Source organism: Hippopotamus amphibius, chromosome 2, assembly GCF_030028045.1.
Source record: "Hippopotamus amphibius kiboko isolate mHipAmp2 chromosome 2, mHipAmp2.hap2, whole genome shotgun sequence".
Classification (NCBI taxonomy): domain Eukaryota; kingdom Metazoa; phylum Chordata; class Mammalia; order Artiodactyla; family Hippopotamidae; genus Hippopotamus; species Hippopotamus amphibius.
Genome location: NC_080187.1, coordinates 84,956,466 through 84,981,461, shown reverse-complemented (window position 1 = coordinate 84,981,461; position 24,996 = coordinate 84,956,466). Strand labels below are relative to the sequence as shown.

The following is a 24,996-nucleotide window of genomic DNA, read 5'->3' as shown; positions in this document are numbered from 1 at the left end:
AAGGGAGAAAGTGTGTTTGGTTTACCTTGATCTTTCATGAGCTTCTCATGTAAAAGTATCCAGTGTTGCATTGAAAATGAAAAGTATTAGCCCAGGTACAAACTATAAGTGTTAACTGATTAACCAGTTTTAGTCTTGAGATAGATATTTAGATAGATATTATAGATATTAGATAGATGCAAATATATTTATAAAATATAAAATAATATAAATATTATACACACACACACGCAGAATATATATTGAAACTCTAAGAAGAAGGACTGAACAGCCCTCTTTTGAGTAGGTTACAGACCCCATAGTTATCCTTGTAGATCGTGACTCTCAAAGAGTAATTTCTTTTGTTTGTGTAGAGCTTCGAGGTTTCCAGGGCACTTTTGCCAGCATTGAATCCTCTCTGACTCAGATTTCAGGCGGTAGCTGGCTTTTGGTTCTCTGGAGTATAGCCTCTCAGTACCTGATTGCCCCAATGGGCACTGGGAAGGGGTTGGTGGGAAAGCTCACTGAGGAGGTGGGCAGTGTGCGTGTCTGCCCTGATGACTCCCCTTGCTTCTGTAGGTGGGAGGCCACCCCGTGGACCGCGTGCTCCTCCTCGTGTGGGGGCGGCATTCAGAGCCGGGCAGTTTCCTGTGTGGAGGAGGACATCCAGGGGCATGTCACCTCAGTGGAAGAGTGGAAATGCATGTACACCCCTAAGATGCCCATCGTGCAGCCCTGCAACATTTTTGACTGCCCTAAATGGCTGGCACAGGAGTGGTCTCCGGTAACTGTGCCTTCTTTCTTTGTTCATTAGGAGAGTAAGTCCACTCTTCCCTCTCCTCATCATGACCCCACCGCCCACCCTATGCAGCTCCCCACTTCTTCTCTGGACGGGTCTAGAAGCCTGTTCGTTTAGCCCCTGGAGTAGTCTTGCCCTGAACCGAATCGAGCACAGTCAAAAGTAAATGAGTAGAAAAGAAAAAATATATATGTGTGTGTGTGTGTGTGTGTGTGTGTGTGTATGTGTGTGTGTATTCAAACATCTTTCTTCAAGTTACTTCAAGAAATCTCTGTCGCTCCCCATAACATTCCCTTAAATGGCAAGGGGAGGCAAGTGTCTGTCAAGAATAACTGAGGCTGAATGACTGAGCCTGAAGCTGTCTAAACTGTTGTGATGGTCGAGCTCAGTAGACCTAAAGTTTGGTTTCATTTTTTATTTCTTATATTTTGTCTATGTCCAAAAAAGTGCCTTCAGTGGATTAAGATGAAAATGATGTATACTATTCATTGAAAAAAAAAAGATGAAATGAAAATAGCAACATAATTAGAATGGAAGCGAAGTGGGATTAATTAAAACCAAAACGGTGTAGACATTAGCGAAGCCACTGCAGTAGCTTAAGCATAAAATGTTATCTGGGGGCTCCCGGCTGCTAGTGCAAAAAGGTGTGAAATGGCAAAGGAGATGGAAAGATGAGATGGAAGGATGTGCCCTCAGCCACAGAGATGGCAAATGGCTATTCACTTAGCCTTGTGGCTTTGTGGCTGCAGATCAGAGCTGTGATGTCTCTATCTAGACTTGCTCCCAGGCATGTAGAACCACTGGAGGTGCTGTCTATATCTGGCCATTGAATCAGTTCCTTTCAACGTTTTTTTCCATGTCACTATAATCAATTGGATCAGCCATACGGCAATATAAATTAGCTATGATGGAAGTTAAAAAAATTTTAATGTCCACATGGGAGCTGGCATTTCCCATACTTTGGACCTAACAAGCTTTAGCAAAATGACTAAACAAAATTAACATACAATCTTGGTAATCAAAACTGGACACACTCTACAATTTCTTTTCTCCTTCTTTTTGCTACTTGGTTTGGGACTTTACATACAGTGGGTGCTTAAGAAAGGCTGACTGACTAATCCAAAGCTAAGAAATTGCAAGTTAATTCATGTTCAGCCAGCTTCACCCTGAAATAGCCAGATAGACCAAAGATCCTATGACTAGTAAGAAGTGGTATAAAGCCACCAGGAGTCCTTCTGTAAAAGCAGCCCTTTAAAAAGTCTCAGGTGGGAAATGAAGAAAAGTAAACAAGGCTTTGCCTATGAGTCTCCTTTCTTGCGTTCTCTTTCCAGTGCACAGTGACGTGTGGGCAGGGCCTCAGGTACCGTGTGGTCCTCTGCATCGACCATCGGGGAATGCATACCGGAGGCTGTAGCCCCAAAACCAAGCCCCACATAAAAGAGGAATGCATCATACCCACTCCCTGCTATAAGCCCAAAGGTAACTTGACAGGGGCTCTGTAACCAGTCTTGTCATTGTTGTATATGTTCAGTGCTGTTTTCAACTCCTTAGAATATTATTAAGTATCCTAAATGTTCTTAGTAACTATTCTTTGTAACTTAGACTTTACTAAATGGACTTAACTCTTTCTAAAAATCTTTCAAATGGTTTTGCTTGCACATTGTTGTTTTTTTTTTTTTTTTTTAATTATTATTTTATTTTATTTTTTTGGGGGGTACACCAGGTTCAATCAACTGTTTTTATACACATATCCCCATATTCCCTCCCTTCCTTGACGCCCCCCCCTCGATTCCCCCCCACCCTCCCTGCCCCAGTCCTCTAAGGCATCTTCCATCCTCGAGTTGGACTCCCTTTGTTATACAACAACTTCCCACTGACTATTTTACAGTTGGTAGTATATATATGTCTGTACTACTCTCCCGCTTCTTCTCAGTTTCCCCTTCACCCCCCGCCCCCTCCCATACCTCAAGTTCTCCAGTCCATTCCCTGTATCTGCTTCCCTGTTCTTGTCACTGAGTTCATCAGTACCATTTTTAGATTCCGTATATGTGAGTTAGCATACAATATTTGTCTTTCTCTTTCTGACTTACTTCACTCTGTATGACAGATTGTAGTTCTATCCACCTCATTACATATAGCTCCATCTCATCCCTTTTTATAGCTGAGTAATATTCCATTGTATATATATGCCACATCTTCTGTATCCATTCATTTGTTGATGGGCATTTAGGTTGCTTCCATGTCCTGGCTATTGTAAAGAGTGCTGCAATAAACATTATGGTACAAGTTTCTTTTGGGATTATGGTTTTCTTTGGGTATATGCCCAGGAGTGGGATTACTGGATCATATGGTAGTTCTATTTGTAGTTTTTGAAGGAACCTCCAAATTGTTTTCCATAGTGGCTGTACCAACTTACAGTCCCACCAACAGTGCAGGAGAGTTCCCTTTTCTCCACACCCTCTCCAACATTTGTTGTTTCCAGACTTTGTGATGATGGCCATTCTGATTGGTGTGAGGTGATACCTCATTGTGGCTTTGACTTGCATTTCTCTGATGATGAGTGATGTTGAGCATCTTTTCATGTGTGTGTTGGCCATCTGTATGTCTTCTTTGGAGAAATGTCTATTTAGGTCTTCTGCCCATTTGTGGATTGGGTTATTTGCTTTTTTGGTATGAAGCTGCATGAGCTGCTTGTATATTTTGGAGGTTAATCCTTTGTCCGTTGTTTCATAGGCAATTATTTTTTCCCATTCTGAGGGTTGCCTTTTAGTCTTATTTATGGTTTCTTTTGCTGTGCAAAAGCTTTTAAGTTTCATGAGGTCCCATTCGTTTATTCTTGATTTTATTTCCATGATTCTAGGAGGTGGGTCAAAAAGGATGTTGCTTTGATGTATGTCAAAGAGTGTTCTGCCTATGTTTTCCTCTAGGAGTTTGATAGTGTCTGGCCTTACATGTAGGTCTTTAATCCATTTGGAGTTTATTTTTGTGTATGGTGTTAGGAAGTGTTCTAATTTCATTCTTTGACATGTTGCTGTCCAATTTTCCCAGCACCACTTATTGAAGAGGCTGTCTTTTTTCCATTGTATACTCGTGCCTCCTTTGTCAAAGATAAGGTGCCCATATGTGTTTGGGCTTACTTCTGAGTTCTCTATTCTGTTCCATTGATCTTCCTTTCTATTTTTGTGCCAGTACCATACTGTCTTGATCACTATGGCCTTGTAGTATAGTTTGAAGTCAGGAAGCCTGATTCCACCAACTCCATTTTTCCTTCTCAAGATTGCTTTGGCTATTCGGGGTCTTTTGCGTTTCCATACAAATCGTAAGATTTCTTGCTCTAGTTCTGTGAAAAATGCCATTGGTAATCTGATCGGGATTGCATTAAATCTGTAAATTGCTTTGGGTAGTACAGTCATTTTCACGATGTTGATTCTTCCAATCCAGGAACATGGTATATCCCTCCATCTGTTTAGGTCATCTTTGATTTCTTTCATCAATGTCTTAAAGTTTTCTGCATACAGATCTTTTGCCTCCTTAGGCAGGTTTATTCCTAGGTATTTTATTCTTTTGGTTGCAATGGTGAATGGGAGAGTTTCCTTAATTTCTCTTTCTGCTCTTCCGTTGTTAGTGTATAGGAATGCAAGAGATTTCTGTGCATTAATTTTGTATCCTGCTACTTTACTAAACTCATCAATGAGTTGCACATTGTTTTTAAGCACTATGTATTGATAATAATTCTCTCTTGGGTCAGAAAGTTAATGGAAGACTGTTGCTGAAAAATATCAGATATATTTGCTTGGAAGGAGATATTATAGAGATATTATAGAAATATATGTGTGATTTACTATCCACATTGCTTGCTGTTTAAAATGAGGCAGTGAGACTCATCAAAAAAAAAAAAAAAAAAGGGGAGAGGGCCCAAATCAATAAAATCAGAAATGAAAAAGGATATTACAAACAACACCACAGAAATACAAAAGATCATAAGAGATTACTATGAGCCACTATACACTAAGAAAATGGACAATCCAGAAGAAATGGACAAATTCTTAGAAAGGTACAATCTCCCAAGACTTATCCAGGAAGAAGGAGAAAATATGAACAGACCAATCAGAAGTACTGAAATTGAAACTGTGATTTAAAAAACTCCCAACAAGCAGAAGTTCAGGACCAGATGGCTTCATGGGTGAATTGTACCAAACATTTAGAGAAGAGTTAACACCTATCCTTCTAAAGTTTTCCAAAAAATTGCAGAGGGAGGAACACTTCCAAACTCATTCTATGAGGCCACCATCAACCTGATACCAAAACTAGACAAATATATCACACAAAAAAGAAAATTACAGCCTGACCACCAAAAAGAAAAAGAAAAAAAGAAAATTACAGACCAATATCTCCAATGAACATAGATGCAGAAATCCTCAACAGAATACTAGCAAACCAAATCCAACAATACATTAAACTAATCATACACCATGATCAAATGGGATTATCTCAGACATTCAAGGATCTTTCAGTATCTGCAAATCAATCAGTGGGATACACCACATTAATGAAGAATAGAAACTATATAATCATCTCAAAAGATGTAGAAAAAGCTTTTGATAAAATTCAACATCCATTTATGATAAAAACTCTTCATAAAGTGGGCACAGTGGTAGCATACCTCAACATAATAAAGCCTATATATGACAAGCCCACAGCTAACATCATAACAGTGAAAAGCTGAAAGCATTTCCTCAAAGATCAGGAACAAGACAAGGATGCCCACTCTCGCCAGTTTTATTTAACATAGTTTTGGAAGTCCTAGCCACAGCAATCAGAGAAGAAAAAAAAAAATAAAAGGAATCCAAATTGAAAAAGAAGAAGTAAAACTGTTACTGCTTCCAGATGACATGATGCTATACATAGAAAATCCTAAAGATGCTACCAGAAGACTACTAAAGCTCATCAATGAATTTGGTAAATTTGCTGGCTACAAAATTAATAAACAGAAATCTGTTGTATTTATATACACTAATAACAAAATATCAGAAAGAGAAATTAAGGAAACAATTCCATTTACCATCACATCAAAAAGAATAAAATACCTAGGAATAAACCAACTTAACAAGGCAAAAGACCTATACTCTGAGAACTATAACATGCTGATGAAAGAAATTAGAGACAACACAAACAGAAAGATATACCATGTTCCTTGATTGGAAGAATAATTATTCTTAAAATGACCATACTACCAAAGGCAATCCACAGATTCAGTGCAACCACTATCAAATTACAAATGGCATTTTTCACAGAACTAGAACAGAAAATTTTTAAATTCATATGGATACACAAAAGACCCCAAACAGCCAAAACAATCTTGAGAAAGAAGAACGGAGTTAGAAGAATCAGGCTCCCTGACTTCAGACTACACTACAAAGCTACAGTCATCAAAAGAGTATAGTACTGGCACAAAAACAGATGTACAGATCAGCAGATCAGCAGAACAGGATAGAAAGCCCAGAAATAAACCCATGCACTTATGATCAATTAACCTATGACAAAGGAGGCAAGAATATACAATGGAGAAAAGACAGTTTCTTCAATAAGTGGTGCTAGGAAAACTGGACAGCTACATGTAAAAGAATGAAATTAGAACACTCCCTAACACCATATACAGCAATAAACTCAAAATGAATTAAAGTCGTAAATGTAAAACCAGATTCTATAAAACTCCTAGAGGAAAACATAAGCAGAGCACTCTTTGACATAAATCATAACAATTTTTTTTGGATCCATCTCCCAGAATAATAGAAATAAAAATAAACAAATAGGACCTAATTAAACTTAAAAGCTTTTGCACAGCAAAGGACACCATTAACAGAACAAAAAGACAACCTATGGACTGGGAAAAAATATTTGCAAGTGCTGCTACCCACAAGGGATTAATTTCCAAAATATACAGACAGTTCATATAGCTTAATATCAAAAAAAGCAAACAACCCAGTCAACAAATGGGCAGAAGACTTAAGTAGACATTTCCCCAAAGAAGATATACAGGCACATGAAAAGATGCTTAACATCACTAATTATTTAGAGAAATGCAAATCAAAACTACAATGAGGTATTGCCTTACACTAGTCAGAATGGCCATGATTAAAAAGTCTACAAATAATAAATGATGGAGAAGGTGTGGAGAAAAGGGAACCCTTTTATACTGTTCGTGGGAATGTAAATTGGTGCAGCTACTGTACAGAACAGTATGGAAGTTCCTTAAAAAACTAAAAATAGAGCTACCATATGATCCTGCAATCCCACTCCTGGACATATATCCAGGGAAAACTCTAATTCGAAAAGATATATGCACCCCAATGTACACAGCAGCACTATTTACAATAGCCAAGACATGGAAGCAACCTCAATGTCCAATGACAGATGAGTGGATAAAGAAGATGTGGTAAATATATACAAATGGCATATTACTCAGCCATAAAAAAGAATGAAGTAATGCCATTTGCAGCAACATGAATGGACCTAGAAATTATCATACTTAGTTAAGTAAGTCAGACAGAGAAAGACACATATCATATGATACTTGATACTCCACTTATATGTGGAGTCTAAAAAAATAATACAAATGAACTTATTTACAAACAGAAATAGACCCACAGACATGGAAAACAAATTTATGGTTACCAAAGGGGATAATGGGATGGCAGGAGAGATAAATTAGGAGCATGGGATTAACATATCTGCACTACTACGTATAAAGTAGGTAAACAAACAGGACCTACTGTATAGCACAGGGAACTATTCTCAATATCTTATAATAACCCATAATGGGAAGGAATCTGAAAAATAATATATATATACACACATATATATATGTATGTCTGTGTGTTTGTGTGTGTATATATCTATATCTGAATCACTTTGCTATACACTTGAAATTTATACAGCATTGTAAATTAACTGTACCTCAATTTAAAAAAAAGAAAAAAGGCAGTGAATCTAAAACTGTCTGCTTTGCTAAGCATGAAATATACCAGAAAGCCTCATACTTCAAACTAATAAAACAGAAAGTTGTTGCTTTTTATAATGAAAATTTTAAAATTAACAAGAGTGGATTCCAGGATCATAATTTGAAAGGAAAATTGAAATAAATTAGAATTTAATAGATACTGCAAGTAATTTATAAAAAGTAAATTTTAAGGGAATTCCCTGGCAGTCCAGTGGTTGGAACTTGGTGCTTTCACTGCCGTGGCCTTGGTTTGATCCCTGGTCAGGGAACTAAGATCCCACAGGCTGTGAAGTGCAGCAAAAAGAAAGAAAGAAAGAAAAGAAAAAAGGAAATTTTAGAAAAGTTCTACTTAGTGAGAAAGATTTATTGTCATTACACTGGTTCTCTCAGATTATCTTAAAAAGGAATCTGACTTCAATGCTAATGTTGTTGTAGAGTGAAATAGAAAATCCCAAAGTCACAAACCATTCAGAAGTAAAGAACTCCTTATTAAAAGCTTTCTCCTAATTTGAATATTAAATATGATTCCCATTTGCTAATTTATTTCTTTAAGCCATCAAATTTCTCTGACAGCTACTATGTAGCTCTTTATTATTACTATAGGTTGCCCTTGGTGGGAATGACATCAGGAAATGTAAATTAATGACATCATGAAATGTAAATTAATGGTATAAAAGGAAACCAAAAAGCCAAAAACATACCAGAAATCCTGATTCGTTCTAATCAATACATCCCTCTCTGAGCCTCAGTTTTGTCATCTGTGAAATGGAGATAATAATAGTAATTACCTCTGAGATCATGTGAGGATTAAATGAGATAAAATGCAACTAGGATGCCTAACCCAACATATAGTAAGTTTTCCACAAATGTTACCTTCAGCTCTTGAGTATCATTAGCCTCCTCAAGTATAGGAAGAAGTGGCCACCAATACAACTGACAGAGTTTGGTTCAGAAAGACAGTAAAGTGTTACAAGCCTACTATCAGTGCCAAGATGAATTCTTCATTATTGAAAGACAGGGATGGTTCGAGCTGTCATAGACAGCTTCACTGACCGAGTTATTTATCTGGAAGAGGTGGGCCAGCTGTAATATGATGTATGTATATTTGCAACCATCTTGCTGGGTTCAGAATGTTAGCAAATCCTTTTGGCCTTGGCATTTTTATATCAATATTTCTCACTGGCTTTGTTTTCTTACCATAAACAATTGCTATACATCGAAGATAAGTGATGTCCCTAACTTAAAGTAGTCAATTCTTTATTTAGTCCTCTTTACCCAGCCACTTCAGAGAAAGAAAAGCAGCTTGTGATTAACTATCAAGAATAAAATCTGGATTTTCACAACTAAGTAGTGAATCCAGCTCTCTAAGCATCATTAAAATGCCATATAATTCTATGATGTGTGCATATATAGACATATTTCTTTCATCTTTACAATTATATGTTATAAAATGGCGATAGAGCTTCACTGGCTCATGTTATAAAGGCAAATATGCCTATAAAAGGGCCTAATAAATATATCAGAATGGGAATCTTGGCTGTTACTTCTGTAGGAACAGCTTTAACCTCCCTCTTTCTTTTTCTACTCCACATTTTTTTTTCCAGGAGGTAGTTAGGAAGCTTGTTCTCAGTTGTTTGGCCAAAGCTAGATAAATAGGTGAAATGAGTCAAATTATGGGTTGTGAACCCTAAGTTACTCATATTCCAGTTATCAGTGAGCTTTGGGTTGATACTGAATGAGTCAGATGTCTAAAGCAACATTTTGTGATTTGCAGAGTGGCAATTTTGTTTGTTTTTTACAGCATGGAATAGGTCACACTTAGCCAAAAGGCAAAAGAAAAACAATTTAGAATTTATGAAAGTATCACAATATAATCCATTGTACTTTGTGTTTGTTTTAAAAAGTAAACAGTGCTCTATTTTTTCAACAGGAAATAGTGAAAAGATACTTTGATGACTCTTTATACACATATTGAGCTCCTAGAGTTATGATTTTCATAATAAAATACTTTCCTTTGCTCTTCAACATAATAAAGGGAATTCATATACACAAACACTAGTGTTATTAAACATTTTAAAATCTGATTTTCTTTTCCTTCATATAACTCTCATCGCAGGCAGAAATTTGCCTAAAACCATATTATTTGCAGTTATCAACATTATAACTTCTAGGTAGTAAAAAATCAAGAACTGGTGAGGAAAAAATGGAATTTCCCTGAAATCCTAAATTGGTTCTAACCTCTTCTCTTTCGTGCACGTGTGCTTAATTCTCAGAAAAACTTCCGGTAGAAGCCAAGCTGCCATGGTACAAACAAGCTCAAGAGCTCGAAGAAGGAGCCGCTGTGTCTGAAGAGCCCTCGTAAGTTTTCAGCCATCAGTTGTTTTGCTTTTTAAGCTGATTGGTTTAAAGAAAGCAGTGTCTCACTGTGGCTTTGTTGGGTTCTGAACTAAATGTGCTCTTCTTACCAAGGGTGGGCTTTGGGGCTGACAAATTGGAAATTTATCACTTTCAAAGTGTTTCTCAAAACACAATTGCTCTCTAAATCTTTTCAGTTATGAACTAAGAAAACAAAATTGTAGTGCCTACCCTCTTCTCCAAAATCTGTCCTCCTGTTTTCTCTTGCCAAAAGGCTAAAGGTGAGAAGGTCCAGTCTGCATCTTATGATGTAGCATAGATTTAATGTGAAAGCCTAAGCAGCTTTTTATACTTCTTATCTCCCAGCTTTGCAGTATACCCACTTACAAAAATGAAAAGGTAAGTGAAAATATCTGAGGGCAAAGAAAGCTTATTAGCTTCTCTTTTCTCTTTCTTGCTGAGATTGGTATCAGATAGATACCAGGTCTTCGCCGCACTTGATCATGGCCCCACACCTGCTCAGTTTGATCGAGGGCATGAAATCTATAAGACCACTAGGTACAGGTTTTCCAGATGGTTCAGAAGAGGAAACAAGGAAGAGAGATCAACATAGGTTGATTGATTGATTGATCAACCAATAACTGTATATTGATTCCACTAGAATACACTAATAGGCCTCTCTGCTGCATCATTTTTAAAAATGCAGGAAACCACTGTATTGATGAATTTCATCTATGACCAAAGCAATTTCTCTGATGATTTTCTAGATTAATTTATTTAATACAAGTACTAGGCTCAGTGCTATGCATTGGTACGTAAGACATGTTATGTTACCCACCCTCCAATAGCTCACAGTATAGCATGCAGGATACGAAATGGTTTCCAAATTCAACCCATAGTTTAAATTTTACTAAATAGAATACGTAAATTAACATTGTAATCTGTATGTTCAAAAGCAATTTAGAATCTCCTCTGATTCATTCTGTTTGAATCTAAATCTGATATGGTTTGCCAGAACACAAATTGTGTTCTGAATCACACCCTAAACATCAAGAGATTGGAAAAGAAATCCAAAATACAGATTGGTACAATGACCAAAGTTCATTTGTAAAGAAACAGTACTTAGTCACTTGGTTTCACAGAAAAAATGGTTTATGTATAAGGTAATACATTTCTTACTTAAAGGATAAGAAGCAAAAAAGATTATTTCTATATTATAAAATTGCTACAGCAATTCTTTTCAACTTCTCTGAGAAAAGTCTAAGAAAAAGCAACTAACCACTGCAGAACTTTGGCAGAAAGGCAGTGGTTAAAGATTACAGTGCAACTTTTATGTGAGTATATAAAGTCTTAAAACTTTTTGTTTCCTTCCTGCCAGTACGTGGCTTGACAGGCCTTCTTGATGCTGGAAAGGAAGGAAGCAGTTCATTTTAGAGGGGTATTAACTCTTGAATCTGCTAAGGTCCTATTTAAGACACAGAAAGATGCCATGTAATTGGAGCTAGTTCACGCTTATATATATTCTTAGGTTATATACATTTAAAGCCAGATAGGTATTATTTTACGTAAATAAACTCTGCTCTCCTATACGTTATATTTTGTCATCTGGTCTAAAGCGTAATTCTGTGTGTAATATTACGTTATAACCGATGTTAAACAATATAACAAAAAATTGTTTAAATTAGATCAAAACATCTTATACCAATAATTAAACATCTTTCCCATTATTAGATACCTCTCAAATGAAAGCTGTAAGTAGCGTTTAAAGCTTCTGCAGAAGCATTACATAGACCACAGTCAACCATATTTTGTAATGAGTGTTTTCCACTAAAATTCTGATTAAGATGCATTATGCTTAACTTTAATCTTAACAAAATCCCTAAAGTAGTTGAACATATACTTTTAACCATTGAAACTATAGCCGTATGTATTTTTTAATTCGGATCTTTATTGGAGTATAATTGCTTTACATTGTGCCAGTTTCCACTGTACAACAGTGAATCAGCTGTATTTATACATATATCTTCATATCCCCGCCTCTTGAGCCTCCCTCCCATCTTCCCTATCCCACCCCTCTAGGTCATCACCAAGCATCAAGTTGATCTCCTTTTGCTATGCAGCAGCTTCCCAATAGCCTTCTATTTTACATTTGGTAGTGTGTATATATATGTCGATGCTACTCTCTCACTTCATCCCAGTTTCCCCTTCCCCCTCTGTGTCCTCAAGTCCATTCATTACGTCTGCATCTTTATTCTTGCCTTGCCACTAGGTTCATCAGTACCGTTTTTTAAGATTCCATATACCTGCGTTAGCATATGGTATTTGTTTTTCTGACTAATTTCACTCTGTATGACAGACTTTAGGTCCATCTACCCCTCTGCAGATAACTGTTTCATTCCATTCTATGACTGAGTAATATTTCATTGTGTATATGTGCCACATCTTCTTTATCCATTCATCTGTTGATGGCCATTTATTTAGGTTGCTTCCATATCCTGGCTATTGTAAATAACGCTGCAGTGAACATTGTGGTACATGTGTCTTTTTGAATTATGGTTTCCTCTGGGTATATGCCCAAGAGTGGGATTGCTGGGTCATATGGTAGTTCTATTTTTAGTTTTTAAGGAACCTCCATACTGTTCTCCGTAGTGGCTGTATCAATTTACATTCCCACCAACAGTGCAGGAGGGTTCCCTTTTCTCCACACCCTCTCCAGCGTTTATTGTTTCTAGACTTTTTGATAATGGCTATTCTGACCGGTGTGAGGTGATACCTCATTGTGGCTTTGACTTGCATTTCTCTGATGATTAGTGATGTTGAGCATCTTTTCATGTATCTGTTGGCATCTGTGTCTTCTTCAGAGAAATGTCTATTTAGATCTTCTGCCCATTTGTGGATTGGGTTGTTTGGGGTTTTTTTGATATTGAGCTGCATGAGCTGCTTGTATATTTTGGAGATTAATCCTTTGTCAGTTGCTTCATTGGCAAATATTTTCTCCCATTCTGAGGGTTGTCTTTTCATCTTACCTATAGTTTCCTTTGCTGTGCAAAAGCTTTTGTTTCATTAGGTCCCCCCCTTTTTTTTGTTTTTATTTCCATTACTCTAGGAGGTGAGTCAAAAAAGATCTTGCCATGATTTATGTCAAAGAGTTCTTCCTATGTTTTCCTCTAGGAGTTTTATAGTGTCTGGCCTTACATTTAGGTCTTTAATCCATTTTGAGTTTATTTTTGTGAATGGTGTTAGGGAGTGTTCTAATTTCATTCTTTTACATGTAGCTGTCCAGTTTTCCCAGTACCACTTATTGAAGAGTCTGTCTTTTCTCCATTGTATATTCTTGCCTCCTTTGTCAAAGATAAGGTGACCATAAGTGCGTAGGTTTATCTCTGGGCTCTCTACCCTGTTCCATTGATCTATATTTCTGTTTTTGTGCCAGTACCATACTGTCTTGATCACTGTAGCCCTGTAGTATAGTCTGAAGTCAGGGAGCCTGATTCCTCCAAGCTCTGTTTTTTCTTCTCAAGATTGCTTTAGCTATTTGAGGTCTTTTGTGTTTCCATATAAATTGTATAATATCTTGTTCTAGTTCCTTGAAAAATACCATAGGTAATTTGATAGGGATTGCATTGAATCTGTAGATTGCTTTGGGTAGTATAGTCATTTTCACTATGTTGATTCTTCCAATCCAGGAACATGGTATATCTCTCCATCTGTTTGTATCGTCTTTGATTTCTTTCATCAGTGTCTTATAGTTTTCTGTGTACAGGTCTTTTGCCTCCTTAGGCAGGTTTATTCCTAGGTATTCTATTCTTTTTGTTGCAATGGTAAATGGGAGTTATTCCTTAATTTCTTTTTCTGATTTTTTGCTGTTAGTTTATAGAAATGCAAGAGATTTCTGTGCACTAATTTTGTATCCTGCTACTTTACTAAACCCATCGATTAGTGCTAGCAGTTTTCTGGTAGAATCTTTAGAGTTTTCTATGTATAATATCATGTCATCTGCAAAGAATGACAATTTTACTTCTTCTTTTCCAATTTGGATTCCTTTTATTTCATTTTCTTCTCTGATTGCTGTGGCTAAAACTTCCAAAACTATGTTGAATAACAGTAGTAAGAGTGGGCCCCCTTGTCCTGTTCCTGTTCTTAGAGGGAATGCTTTCAGTTTTTCACCATTGAGAACAATGTTGGCTGTGGGTTTGTCATATATGGCATTTATTATGTTGAGGTAGTTTCCTTAGATGCCCACTTTCTGGAGAGCTTTTATCGTAAGTGGGTATTGAATTTTGTCAAAAGCTTTTTCTGCATCTATTGAGATTATCATATGCTTTTATCCTTCAATTTATTAACATGGTGTATCACATTGATTGATTTGCATATATTGAAGAATCCTTGCATTCCTGAAATAAACCCCGCTTGATCATGGTGTATGATCCTTTTAATGTGCTATTGGATTCTGTTTGCTAGTATTTTATTGAGGATTTTTGCATCTGTGTTCATCAGTGATATTGGCCTATAATTCTCTTTTTTTGTGACATCTTTGCCTAGTTTTGGTATCAGGGTGATGGTGGCCTCGTAGAATGCGTTTGGGAGTGTTCCTCCTTCTGCTATATTTTGGAAGAGTTTGAGAAGGATAGGTGTTAGCTCTTCTTGAAATGTTTGATAGAATTCACCTGTGAATCCATCTGGCCCTGGGCTTTTGTTTGTTGGAAGATTTTTAATCACAGTTTCAATTTCAGTGCTGTTATTGGTCTGTTCATATTTTCTATTTCTTCCTGGTTCAGTCTTAGAAGGTTGTTCTTTCCTAAGAATTGGTGCATTTTTTCTAGGTTGTCCATTTTATTGGCATATAGTTGCTTGTAGTAGTCTCTCATGATCATTTGTATTTCTGCTATATCAGTTGTTACTTTTTCATTTCTAATTCTGTTGATTTGCATCTTCTCCCTTTTTTGCCTGGTAAGTCTTAGCCATATATTAGATTATTAAATTTTACTCTTGGTGTAATGAAATTGCCATCTTGGCATGATTAATCTGAATTGAAGTAGATTGTAATTGGAGTGCTAGTTCTGGGTACAGAAAAGGTACCCTGTTATGCTCAGAACAATAATTACTTTTATACAAAAATGAAATAAATGACAGCTATAGAATAATGTAATGAAAGGTATGTGGTTTCCACATTTTAATACACTTTACATGTTTACTGCACTGAACCCTAAGAAAGGTCCTACATGTCACATTAGTTTTTTAATTGATTTTGAATTTTAAAAACATAATTTTGATCTTAATTCTTTCTTTTTTTAAACCACATAGACTAGTTTCTAAATGTATGGAACAACCTACAATTAATCTCCATAATATAATGAAAAAATGATATACTGTCAGCAAGTCTTTCCTTCCCCTCAACGAAGAGACTCACATTGCTTAAATTAAATAGTAATGTTTAGAAGCTGCGGTTGTCACTTCTGAACTAATACAGAGAAGAGAAGCAGGAACAGTGGTTCAGGACTATTATCTCTTACTTTGGCTCAAGTTAACATGGAGAGTTCTGTAATAAAACAGCAAGTATCATATTCTTCCCTTTATGTAAAATAAAAATATTATCACCAGGCTGTCTCATTAAATACTATGGGAAAATCAGTAGTTTAAAGTCTTTAGTATATGGAGATACCATTATTAAATGTTAGATTATTTTGGTAACCCCAAAATTTACAAAAAAAAATTTGGTTAACACTCTGGCCAAAAATATGTTTGAAAGCCACCACTCTAAGACATGATAAGAAGAAAACTATAGTAAAAGACTGAAAACTGAACTTCCAAGAAATAACTAAAACTTTATAGGGCAGAAGTATATTATATACTCCACTAAACTAAATGCCATGCAGAAGATACAAACACAGTTAATAGTCTAATAGAATAGCTGAAATAAATATCAATAGTGGGTCACATGATGGTAATGTACTTACTATGGCGAGATTCGTCTTATGAAGCTGCAGCTTCATTTATAAATGTTTTTAGACATTGTTTCTTCCTCAGCAATGAACTGGTTTATTTACAATATATTTGATTCATATGGTACAAAGGTAGGAATATCGTGATGAGTATATTTTCTTGATCTGCAGAAAATGATTTCCTAACTCACTCGTGGGAGTCCTGCTCTCTAAACTGACTTTTCACTGGTGGCCATAATTTGCCTTAATCCACGCACACGTTTTTATCAGGTTTTCCTGACAATCAGCGTCAAGAATCTTTAAGAAATATATTTTTTGTCTCTCTTGATTGAGCAGGGCAATGTGAACGAGATCCAGCCCCAAAGTGAGACTAAGGGATGAGGGAGGCTTTAGCTAGTGAAGCTGATCAAGCACAGACAACATTATAAATTAATACAATTAAGTGAACTTGCTTCCAAGGATGTCAGCTGAGAAATCCATAGAAATTCCTGCTACACAGTTAACACAGAAAGAATTATGGTTAGAGACAGACTTTTACAAAACATAAGATTCTGGGAGAGTTGCGTTTTTCTGAGGGTAATAGCAGTGCCATTCTAGCACTAAAAAGCGGGGAACGGGAGAGGGACTGATGGAATTCTCTTCTGGTGTTATATGTGTTTTTGAATTTGCCTCCAGCTGATGAGAGTATGGTTAGCTTTAGGACACATCATTGAAATGCCAGCTGATTGCTTCCACTAACAGATATATGGAAATAGCTTTCTAGGTATTTTTTAAACCCTCAAAATTTTACTTTTGTTTGACCAAGGAGCAGAACTACATTGCAGTCAGACAATTATATTCATTAATCAGGTAGAAGCTAAAGAAATCACTGACTTGATTTCCCATCTCCTACTTTTATACCTTCCTTTCAGTCTTTGCTGAGATGTATGCATAAACAGCATGACCACCTCAAGCCAAGTACACAGCATGGCCACGTTGACAGCTTAATTTCTTGAGCAAAAATGAAATTATGGTGACTTCTAGCACCTGTCAAGACATCTCTCTACTGCTGGTGTAATCAGCTGGCCTTCTTAAAAAACCTAACCTGACTTGGAATAGAAGGAAATTTTTCATTTTCTTAACTCCTTCAAGCCACTGACAAGCTACCCAATGCCCTAGAAGGTGTAACCTGTGAAGGGAGGCAGGCTTAAGAAAAAGGTATGGCGTGGGGGCTCTCAATGCCCTACCTTTCTCTTTCTAGACTCTCTGCTCTCTGAATCAAGTCCTCCAAGGTAGAGGAAAGTAGGAGTAATTGAACATCTAAAGAAGCCAATTTCCCCCAGGTTGATTTCAGTCGCCAGGAGTTCTGCTTGGATAGCTCAGAACAAGTGATGGGAGACAGGTGATTCCCTTGGGTACCACTTCACCAACACCGCCATTTTAACCAGCCATCCCTCCATCAAACCTCAGCACACACCTGGTGGAGACACTTAACGGTGCTATCCTTTCAAAGGTAGGATTGGGTGGTCCTCTGTGCCTTGATCTTGCACTTAAAAGCTGTTGACTTATTAGATTTTTAGTGAACAGCTTTACTGCATGGTTAGGAAAACATTTTTGGGCTGCAACACAATACCCAAGCCTTAAATGTATTGCCATAAATAACCTTGATGTGAACCATTTGAAAAACGAAGAAGAAGGAAAGCAAGCAGGCAGAAGGCAGAGGTAATATCTGGATGCCAGATGACATCAGCTTAGTGATGGGGCTGATTCAATAAGAGGCAAAGGGAAATTCCTGTCATGCATCTGTGTGAACAGAACCCACAAGGAATTAGATACAGAAAGAGAAGCCAATAAGAGTAGCCATGGTGATCCTGTAGTCATTAAATGGCTTGTTTACCTTGGTGAAAATAGTATTTAAGTATATAATATTTAAGCATATGTTTACATTAGTTCATATTTATATCCAGTAAGTTGTCTGCGAATGTGAATGGCTTAGCTCAGTGGTTAAGAATGTGAATTCATATTTTTTTACGTGGTTAGAAATGTTAATTGTGTGACATGTGTTTTTATATTTCCCCCCAAAGAATATTTAGGGAATCAGACATTGGTAATGGGTCCATATAGTTTTGCTGTTCATATCCTCAATACAAGGTACCTCAAGGACATTCTCTTTGTGAACATCAGGCCACAGAACATAAAAAGAAATATCTTGTGTATAGAGAGAAATAGATAAATCTGTTAAGAAATGAGTCAAAAAAAAAAAAAAGAATCAAGAGTCACCTAAGATCAAGAAATGTAAACACTATTTGCAGATCATTAAACCCTCAGATAGGATGTTCAAGCAGAACATGGCATTAGAATTACAGGATAAAAAACCACAAAAGCATTTAATTTTGCTTTGGCACATGGCAGAGTGAAAGCCTCATAGTGGCCAGACTGAATGAGCCCTTATCCCCACAACCATCATGACCTCTGTCTCTTCCAGCTCCTTCCTTTCTGGTCTCCCTCTCTACCCAGATCATTCTTATCCCTTATATCCTCTGCAGAATGCTTAATATAAATTTTTTGGCTGATTAAGTATTTTAGATAATACTGGACCTCCTAATGAAAAGCTGAATTCACTTTTTTATTTAAGAACTTTTATTGAGATACAGTTAACAGACAATAAACTGCATATATTTAGAGTGTACAATTTGGTATCCCAGTCTCCCAATTCATTCCCCCCCTACCCTCCCTGCTTTCCCCACTTGTTGTACATATGTTTGTTCTCTACATCTGTCTCTATTTCTGCCTTGCAAACTGGTTGATTTGTACCATTTTTCTGTAGTCCACATATATGTGTTAACATACGATATTTGTTTTTCTCTCTCTGACTCATTTCACTCTGTATGACAGTCTCTAGGTCTCTGTATGACATGTCTCTACAAATGTCCCAGTTTGTCTACTAACTTTGGGTTTTGTTTGCTCTTCTTTCTCTAGTTTCTTTAGGTGTAAGGTTTTTCTTGTTTCTTGAGGTAGGATTGTATTGCTATAAATTTCCCTCTTAGAACTGCCTTTGCTGCATCCCATAGGTTTTGGATCGTTGTGTTTTCATTGTCATTTGTCTCTAGGTATTTTTGGATTTCCTCTTTGATTTCTTCACTGATCTCTTGGTTATTTAGTAGCGTATTGTTTAGCCTCCAAGTGTTTGTGTTTTTTACAGTTTTTTTTCCAGTAATTGATTTCTAATCTCATAGTGTTGTGGTCCAGAAAAATGCTTGATATGATTTCAATTTTCTTGAATTTACCAGGGCTTGATTTATGACCTAAAATGTGATCTATCCTGGAGAATGTCCCATGTGCACTTGAGAAGAACATGTAATCTGCTGTTTTTGGATGTAATGTCCTATAGATATCTATTAAATCAAGCTGATTTATTGTGTCATTTAAAGCTTGTGTTTCCTTATTAATTTTCTGTGTGGATGATCTGTTCATTGGTGTCAGTGGGGTGTTAAAGTCCCCCACTATTATTGTGTTCCTGTCGATTTCCTCTTTCACAGTTGTTGGCATTTGCCTTATGTATTGAGGTGCTCCTATATTGGGTGCATATATATTTATAATTGTTATCTCCTCTTCTTGGATTGATCCCTTGATCTTTATGTAATGTCCTTTCTTGTCTCTTGTAACATTTTTTATTTTAAAGTCTATTTTATCTGATATGAGTATTGCTACTCCAGCTTTCTTTTGATTTTCATTTGCATGGAATATCTTTTTCCATCCCATCACTTTCAGTCTATACATGTCCCTAGGTCTGAAGTGGGTCTCTTGTAGACAGCATATATATGGGTCTGTTTTCGTATGCATTCAGCCAGTCTGTGTCTTTTGGTTGATGCATTTAGTCCATTTACATTCAAGGTGATTATCGATATGTATGTTCCTATTACCATTTTCTTAATTGTTTTGTTTTTGTTTTTGTAGGTCCTTTTCTTCTCTTATGTTTCCTGCTTAGAGAAGTTCTTTCAGCATTTGTTGTAGGGCTGGTTAGATGGTGCTGAATTCTCTTAATTGTTGCATGTCTGTAAAGCTTCTGATTTTTCCTTCGAATCTGAATGAGATCCTTGCTGGGTAGAGTATTCTTGGTTGTAGGTTCTTCCCTTTCATCACTTTAAGTATATCATGCCACTCCCTTCTTGCTTGCAGAGTTTCTGCTGAGAAATCAGCTATTAACCTTATAGGAGTTCCCTTGTATATTATTTGTCGTTTTTCCCTTGTTGCTTTCAGTAACTTTTCTCTGTCTTTAATTTTTGTCAGTTTGACTACTATATGTCTTGGCATGTTTTTCCTTGAGTTTATCCTGCCTGGGACTCTCTGCACTTCCTGGACTTGGGTAGCTGTTTCTTTTCCCATGTTAGGGAAGTTTTCAACTAGAATCTCTTCCAGTATTTTCTCAGGTCCTTTCTCTCTCTCTTCTCCTTCTGGGACCCCTATAATGCAAATGTTGGTGCATTTAACATTGTCCCAGAGGTCTCTTAGGCTGTCTTCAGTTCTTTTCATTCTTTTTTCTTTATTCTTTTCTGCATCAGTGATTATCACCATTCTATCTTCCAGGTCACTTATTCGCCCTTCTGCCTCAGTTAATCTGCTATTGGTTCCTTCTAGTGTATTTTTCATTTCAGTTATTGTGTTGCATATCTCTGTTTGTTTGCTCTTTAATTCTTCTAGGTCTTTGATAACTTTTCGACTTTGCATCCAGTCTTTTTTCAAAGTCCTGGATCATCTTCAGCATCATTATTCTGAATTCTTTTTCTGTAAGGGTGCCTATCTCCTCTTCATTTAGTTGTTTTTCTGGGGTTTTATCCTGTCCCTTCATCTGGTACAAAGTCCTCTGCTTTTTCATTTTCTCTCTCTCTCGGCTGTGGTTTTCAGTTCCACGAGACAAAGATACTGCTTGATACTAGTGTCTGCCCTCTTGTGGAGGAAGCTATCTAGGAGGCTCATGGGTGCTTCCTGATGGGAGGGACTGATGGGTGGGCGAAGCTCAGTAAGACTTTAATCCGATTTGGTGCGTGAAGCTCAGTAAAATTTTAATCTGCTTGTCTGCCAATGCGTGGGTCTGTGTTCCCACCCTGTTGGTCCTTTGGTCTGAGGCCACCTAGCACTGGAGCCCACAGGCTCTTTGGTGGGGCTAATGACGGACTCTGGGAGGGCTCACGCCAATGAGCACTTCCCAGAACCCCTGCCACCAGTGCCCCTGACTCCTCAGCCACAGCTGCCCCCCACCGCCACAGGCAACCTCCCAACACCAGCAGGTAGGTCTGGTTCAGTCTCCTATGGGGTCACTGCTCCTTCCCTCTGGGTCCTGGCTAGCACACTTCTTTGTGTGCCCTCCAAGAGGAGTCTCTGTTTCCCCCAGTCCTGTGGAGGTCCTGCAATCAAATCCCGTTGGCTTTCAGAGTCTGATTCTCTGGGGATTCCTCCTGCCTTTGCTGGACTCCCAGGTTGGGAAGCCTGACATGGGGCTCAGAACCCTCACTTTAGTGGGTGGACTTCTGTGGTATAATTGTTCTCCAGCTTGTGAGTCACCCACCCAGCATTTATGGGATTTGATTTTAACGTGCTTGCACCCCTCCTACCATCTCATTGCAGCTTCTCCTTTGTCTCTGGATATGGGGTGTCTTTTTTGGTGAGTCCCAGTGTCTTTCTGTCAACGATTGTTCAGCAGTTGGTTGCAATTCCGATACTCTTGCAAGAGGGAGTGAGCGCACGTCCTCCTACTCCGCCATCTTGATCCTATCCTCTGAATTCACTCTTAAGTCACTTGCTCTGGGCCAGACTTTGTGCCAAGTGCAGGCATTATAAAAAGAAACCCAGTAGTCCTTGCCCTCAAGAAACCTTGAGTGCATGCTTACCCCAGGCATGATAAGATTGTGGTCAAAGTGTTGCGTATTGGCCAGTCATCCACAGATTGAACAAATGAGCCAGCTATTTTAAAGAAATGCCATTTGGTGTTTTGGGTATGCACAGCACGATCATGTTATTGATTTCACAAGGAGTGTAGGTGGAATATTTATTGAATTCCCAGACTCTCTCTACTACCCTATGTTCCTCTGAGCTACAGTATCAGGACAGTTAAGCTAGTACATGGTACAAATGCACAAATATGAGAAATGAATGAAAGAAGCATGTAATAGACACTGAAGGGGTTTGGGGGAGGATATAAATGTGAACTGGGGGTTGGCAGATTATGGTAGAATTTGTGTGTATCTGACTTTGACTCCAAAACTAGCCCTTGAGGAAAGATTATTGGATCTTTTTATATAGCAAATGATCAGATATGTACCTCATTAATCCTTGCTAGATGTGTCAAATACACTACCAAAACCACAGATAATTTCCTAAAATTTGAATTTTTTTTCAGATACATGATGTTGCAAACTCTGTGGGTTGGTGAGGGGAGTGAGTCTGTGTACTTGTGTGCTCAAACAAGAATACAACCTTGCTGGAATCAAAATAGATAGCACTTTAACTATTGATCACAGCTACATGCATGATAGCAATGTGCACAGTGGAGAAAAGTGTGGGCTCCAGGGACAGACCTCCTGGGTGTGAATCATGGATCCCCCAATAGTAACAGGGGACCCTGACAAGTCACTTAACCCCATACACTGTGGACATAATGATATCTACATCATAGGGCTATTGAGAGCGTTAAGTTATGTGTAAAGTACCTGGTATGCAGGAAACTGTTTAGGTGTTAACTGTGGTCATGACTGGACCTTTTCCAGCATCATTCATCTTCTACAGAATATTTAAGAGAGTAAAATTGTATCATAATCACTCATTTACAAATGGAGAAATTGAGGCAAGTGTTATCTCTGCCTCATACATGTTGTATCATATGACATGTGAGAGAACCACAAGTAACCACAAATAACCCCAAGTTCAGCTAGTGGTTCCACAGCTAACGCCACTTCCCTGTGTCTCCTCTATACTTCTGAGGCTCTTTGAAGACTCACTTGTAAGCATCACACTTTGAATTTAGCCAACAATTTATCCTGAGACAAGGGTCAGTTACCTTTATTTGAACAAAAAGAAATCTATAACAAATGGCAAAAATTAATAAGGAAAGTGTAGAAAATGCTTGCATGGAAAAGCATCCTCTCTCAACTCCAAGTTATATACAGTTGATCCCCTGAGCTTGCTCCCAGCATGCACTGAGACAGAAAAATCAATAACAAATTCAAGAGAGCAGACAGAGCCATTTTTATATAGTCATTAGAAAAGGCTTTCTTGCAAACCAAGAAGTTCTAAATTTGTCAGCCCCTCCTACTGTCTCCACTTAATGCTCATTCTGTAGCTACTTTCAGAGCTAAATCTGAACTATTGCTCAGCTGAGCCCTAGAGAGTGGCAAAGACAAATTAATGGGGTCCTTGTGTGCCAAAATAAAGTATGGACCCTGTCACCACCAATATATGTTAAGTCCATTAAGGTCATTTTTAATGAACTGAACTTTTCATTGGAAAGCTTTGCCAAACTTGTTGAATTAAGGGAAAGAAACCTTTACAAAATTGCAAGATAAACTAATTCCACTCCATGTGAAGAAGAAATGGTTCATGACAAGTATTCTGAGTTTACAATATTTTACATTTTTATCAATGTCAGGGCAAATAATATGCATTAAAATCTATATTCTCTTATTAAGCTAAGAACTCCAAATGCACTAGACATTGTAAACTATAATGGCATTTTAGTCCCTGGGACATGGCTTTTTAAATCATCAGACTAGCCTGAAGGAAAACCAAACGTTTAAATCATGTTCTGCTCATGTAGGTCAGAAAAGCAATGGAGAGAAAGATGGTCTGAAATGTGTGTCATAACCTCATTTTTCATTTGTGAAGAGTGATTTGGCTCCATTTTTATCTGCTACATACAGTTAAGGGGCTATCTTCTCTTTTTCCCAAATCTCTGTGTGTAATGAGTTTTAAAGAGTAGACAGAAAAAGTAGGAGCTCTTTCTGGGCTCCTCTAAACTAAGAATAATTCCAGAATGCTCCAGAGTCTTCATTGTTGGGTGGCTGGTTGTATAATAAGGCAGTGTTAGACCAGAGTCATGTATAAATTACTGAAGGCAACCTTTGGCTCAAAGCTGCCCCCAAATCCTTTTATTCTGTAAAACAGCATTTTTATTGAGATTTAACTGAAATATGATAGACATAGAATTTAAACTTGCCTCGAGCTAGGTGATAACCCAAACCCCATCAAGATGAATTGATGCAAGCACACATTGCCCAAGGGCAGCTATAAGAAATATAAATAAATAAGCCCATGATAGCTACTAAATCTGGGCACAACCACTTTTTGAAAGACCATAAGAAACTTCTAAAACTGGAAAAGGTTTTTGGATTTTCCATGCCAATACCTGAAACTTAAAACTATGATTTAATTTCTTTGAGGTTTTAGGCTATTGCCTCTTTATCTAGCTTGGTTTCAATCTCTGGGGCCAAGAAGAAGCCCAATATCAAGTCACTCATAAAATCAATCCTTACCCTCCTATTTATACATTTAGTTGTTCATTTTAAAAAAAAGTGTTTATTGAGCACCTATTATGTGAAGTTCTACCTTTATGGAGGTTTAGTCTAATAAATGAGATAGTTATTCCATAAAGATTCACACTTGGATTATCAAAAATAGATCACTGTTATAAGAAAATGAAGAGGTGCTCTCAGGTAATCTGACAGGTGCCCCATTAAGTCTGGGGGTCAAGGAAGCTTTCTTTGAAAAAGCACATGTTAGCTGAGACCTGTAGGATGAGTGGAAGTTATTCTAAGCTGAGAGGAGGGAGGAGAATCATCCTGAGAGTGACCCACACAGGCGAAAACTTTGAGTCAGGAAAGAATTACACACATTTAAGCAAATGAAGGAAGATTAGTGTGTCTGGAAGCTAGTGACTTGGGGGAGAATAG

The 24,996-nt window shown here is 37.5% G+C and overlaps 1 protein-coding gene across 9 annotated transcripts in view; it reads left to right on the top strand.

Annotated features, from left to right (window-relative positions):
• ADAMTSL1 (ADAMTS like 1) overlaps nt 1-24,996 on the top strand; it is a 953,154-nt gene that overhangs the window by 729,476 nt on the left and 198,682 nt on the right. For all 9 annotated transcript variants that reach the window (XR_009051238.1, XR_009051237.1, XM_057720944.1 and 6 more), the window contains 3 exons: nt 559-763; nt 2,110-2,257; nt 10,052-10,136. Coding sequence is in view for 7 of the 9 variants with exons in the window: in XM_057720944.1 (XP_057576927.1) it covers nt 559-763; nt 2,110-2,257; nt 10,052-10,136 (438 nt within the window). In the remaining 2 variants the exon portion in view is untranslated. The remainder of the gene's footprint in view (nt 1-558; nt 764-2,109; nt 2,258-10,051; nt 10,137-24,996) is intronic.